Source organism: Protobothrops mucrosquamatus, unplaced genomic scaffold (assembly GCF_001527695.2).
Source record: "Protobothrops mucrosquamatus isolate PMUCROS unplaced genomic scaffold, P.Mucros_1.0 scaffold_257, whole genome shotgun sequence".
NCBI classification, from domain to species: Eukaryota; Metazoa; Chordata; class Lepidosauria; order Squamata; family Viperidae; genus Protobothrops; species Protobothrops mucrosquamatus.
Window position 1 is genome coordinate 950,860 of NW_015386333.1, and position 4,493 is coordinate 955,352.

Sequence of the window (4,493 nt, forward strand, 5' to 3'; positions counted from 1 at the left end):
CGCAGGAATTAATCCAATATGTCTTTGCTTTGGCTTCCAGATCATTCTCTCTCTCTGCTGTGGGCAACTATCCATTTTTATCCAGAATCAACAGATATCCTTCAAATGCCAACATTGGTCTTTCAATGAAGCTTTTAGTACTGCTGGTAAATAACCTTGCAACATTGTCCAGTTGTCAGATATTGTATGCAGGTTATATTGAAATCAATCACTCAAAAACATATCTATGTGTATAACTTCTGAACTGAATTCTAAAAAGATTGCAGGAAATTTCAGTCTGTTACAGGAATGTGGGTATCACCAGCTGCTTAGCAGATGATGGCTCGTCGTGGTATAATAGCATGGCTCTCTCGAATAGTAGTTGTACTTGTGTTCTTCTGCTGTGCAGCATCTGTGTTCTACATGTTGACCTGCACACCAAGAGGTAACCATCAGCAACCTGCATTCTTCAGAGTTAACAGCCCAACAGGAAAAGAGGAATATCAGGCAATCCTACAAAAAGGAGAAGAATATTATTGGGACCATATTAACAGCCTGAAAAAACAAATTGCTGAGCTGAAAGATAAGCTTAAGGAAAGGAGCGAACTACTGAAGAACATGCAAGGTCAAGATGCACAGGAGGTTAGATTAGACCTAGGAAACTCTGAGAAATCCCAGAAAACTCTGCTGCAGTTCCTCCATTCCCAGATTGACAAAGCAGAAATACTTACTGGCATCAAGCTACCAACTGAATATGCTGCATTGCCCTTTGAAAGCTTCACTCAACAAAAAGTTTATCAGCTGGAGATGGGACTTTTACGTCATCCTGAGGAAAAGCCTGTGCGTAAGGACAAGAGGGATGAATTGGCAGAAGCTATTGAGTCAGGGCTGGAGATTTTAAATAGGCCAAAGAGTAACAGCAACATAAATCATCGAATATACTCCATCTCTGACTTCATAGAAGGTGTGTTTTCTGGGACGTCACTTAAGAATGAATGAAAAAATTATGGGTGGGGATGTCTTAAATGAAGGTAAGGTTGCTGCATGTATTTCCATCCTCAAAAGACTTCATAATTTTTTGCTAGTGTTACATGTTCTAATAAGCCACTGAGAGCAGTAGATAATTTGTAGTAATACATGATTTCCAAATAAGGAATTCATAAGACAATATATTATAAAATTATAAATGTCTACTGCTAAAATTAAAGAAATAAAATCAGGGGGATTATATATAAACATTTTTTTTACTTTAGAAATTCTAGCTAATAATTGCCTTCTCTTTTCTAATAGGCATTCACCGGACTGAAAGAGATAAAGGCACTCTATATGAGTTGATATTCAAAGGAAGCAAAAAATATGAATTCAAGCGCATTGTTCTTTTCAGACCATTTGGCCCCATCATGAATGTCGCAAATGAAAACCTCAATATGGCCCACACTCTTATTAATGTCATAGTGCCACTGGCAAAAAGGGCCAGCAAGTTTCAGCAGTTTATGCACAATTTCAGGTTGGTATCATTGCTGTTGTGCACTCTTATGGCAGATGAGAAGTTGTAGGGCAGTGTACCTAGACTTTGTGTTTTGAATATTTATTTTGTAATGTTAGATTAAAAAAGAATATTAATTTGAAATATTTATCTATGATGTAGATAAGAGTAGACAGCAACGTGATAGTGCATAATCAGCCAATAATATTTCTTGTAGCAAATTATATTATTGGTTAATATAATAGTCTTAGTGTGAAACATGATCTCAAACTTTATCACCCAGAATTATTTGTTATGGCTAAGTAAACTATGATTAGGAAAATTTGTGAAAACAAAATGTCTGAGTCAGTAGAACTGCTATTCCTATCAAGCCAGTAGGAAATATTCAGGCTATTGGTGAATAAAGTTGCTCAGACATGCTTGATTTGAACTCTGGCTAGGCAAATCTTTCCAAGATGGCTAGAACCTTATTTGTGGTCTGTTCTGAGATGGGAGTGTGAACCAATGACTCTTGAGGAAGTAGACAAGATTCTCTGCTCATCTGGACCAGACTCCCTCTTGAAAGTAGCCAGTATTGGTCTCTTTGAGCAAGGTGGTGGCCATCCTTGGATCCAATCATTTTAGATAATTATTACCCATTTTTCCTTTTTTTTAGGGAACATTGTTGAGAAGATAGTCAGTCTGCAGTTAATGAGAACTCTGGAAGAAGCAGATTATTAAGACCCATTCTGGTCAGGTTCAAGCAGAAATTCAGTACAGAGACAGCATTAGTTGTACTTGTGGATAATCTGTGATAGAGTCAGGATGGAGGTGGCACATCTATCCATTCAGAAGATGATGAAAGAATTGTATTTGCAGATTTGCAAGATCTGATTAATGTAACTGAACAATAGATAGAATTAACTTATCTGGTTGTGTTTCCTGTCTCCTCTGCCTGGTAAAGTTGACATTATTATAATTCTCCTGCTGTCTCCTTTACAGCCAAAGAAACTAGAGATGATTCCTTCTGAGCCTCTTCCTCCACCCACTATCCAGCTGCAGGCTATGTTATTTCTTACCTTACCATTCCCTAGGCAGCATCCCTTCACCCTGTCTCCCCACATACCATGCACTGGGTGCCAGTTTGCTTCTGAGTGCAATTCAAGATGCTGATTTATTCTATAAAGCCCTACGTGACATAGAGATTGATTACTTGGTTACTTCAGGGAATCACCCATATCCTGTGGTGTTTGCCTGGAAGGTTCATTCAAACAGGACTGTCACACTCCAGATTCCTTTAATCAAGCAATGCCATCTGTCAGGACCCCACAATCCTGCTTTCTTTGTCATACAGTGTGCCCTCTGGAATGAGGTTCTTCCTGAGATATGTATGGCTCCCACCATGATGACATTCTAGGGGATTTTAAAATCTGGGTCTTCTCCTAGGCTTTGAACTCGGGTGTTTGGTACCTCTTATTACATATTGGATATGTTGTGTTGACTGGAACTGCCATCTCTTTATTGCTATGCTTTCATCTGAATTGTATATTTGTTATTTTGTGTTATCCAGATGTTTATGGTCTCAGCCTTCCAGAGTCAATTGAAACTAGGCAGTATCAAATTGGAAATAAGAAATAAATAAACCTTCAAGGAGAGACATTGTGCATTCCAAAGTGCTGTTAGCCAGTTTTTTGTCTGATTCGTGTAATGTGATTTGTTTGGTTTGGCTTAACATGTTATGTGAATTCAGCTCATTGTAATTTGGTTGCTATGATATATGGCTTAGTACAATGTGCCAACCCAGTTACTTGTGCCTTATTGAACCAATTATATCTTTTTTTTTTAAGAAAATGTTATTGATTTTCTAGTTTTACATTTAAATATTTGAAAAGCAACGTGGCGGCTGAGTTGGTCAATAATTCAATAACATACAAATATCTTTAGTACAGATCACAAACTATTACATTAAATATTTTCTCTCTTTTCCCTTTGGTATTTACTGTCTCATATTTAAATTAATACAATTCTTATTATATCGATTAAATAAAAATAAGTTTCTTACATTTATCAATAATTTTTAGTTTATACATATCCTAGTTATTTTAACATTCAATCTTTTTAGACAATCGATGTCCTGGTTAGTTTTTCCCAATTTTTAGTTTCCCATTAATATTTAAATTTAACGTTTAATATTTATAATTTCCAAGTTTTAAATAACCTAATTCCCTTTATGACAATTCATCACAAGATCTAATGTTCAGGATACATGTCTTATCTATTTGAATTCTCACCATTTTACATCAACTGATTAATAATACAATATAATATTCTTATTTTCTGGTAATTTCCAAATATCTTGAATTTAGTAACCAAAATTTCTATTTCAACATTTAATACTTCCTCTCTTTTTTTCTTAATATCTACTATCTCATTTTTAAGCTAGTAATTTTTATTATTACTGCTAAGTAAAAACATATTTATTACATTCATCAATAGATTTTTAGCCCATATATATATATATATATATATATATATATATATATATATATATATATATATATATATATATATATATATATATATATATATATTTGTTTTCTGAGGTTTTCACGGGTGTTTTCGGGTCTTTTCCTGTGTAAGATTGAGAGTATCTTTGCGATGTTTCCACGAGGTCCCACTCGTCATCTTCAGGCTGGGGTCTTCGGCTTCGTGCTTGTGCAATCACACTTTGCTCGCACAAGCACGAAGCCGAAGACCCCAGCCTGAAGATGACGAGTGGGACCTCGTCAAAACGTCGCCAAGATACTCTCAATCTTACACGGGAAAAGACCCGAATACGCCAAGACCTGCATATATATATATATATATATATGTAGGTCTTTAGTTATTCGGGTTTTCTCCCGCGTAGAATTAAAAGTACCTTGGCGACGTTTCGACGAAGTCACATTCGTCATCTTCAGGCTGGTGTCTTCAGCTTCGTGCTTCTAAGAGTGGTGTGTGATCGCAGCTGTTTCTTCCTTTTAACTGCCAGTGGGGTTGGAGCTGATTG

General features: G+C 36.0%; 1 protein-coding gene across 1 annotated transcript in view; it reads left to right on the forward strand.

Moving 5' to 3' along the window:
* The first annotated feature begins 315 nt into the window (after positions 1 to 315).
* The window catches only part of CSGALNACT1 (chondroitin sulfate N-acetylgalactosaminyltransferase 1), an 18,642-nt gene continuing 14,464 nt past the window's right edge, over positions 316 to 4,493 (forward strand). Inside the window, exons 1-2 of the mRNA XM_015831451.1 lie at positions 316 to 943; positions 1,270 to 1,486. Of these exons, the coding sequence (XP_015686937.1) occupies positions 316 to 943; positions 1,270 to 1,486 (845 nt within the window). The remainder of the gene's footprint in view (positions 944 to 1,269; positions 1,487 to 4,493) is intronic.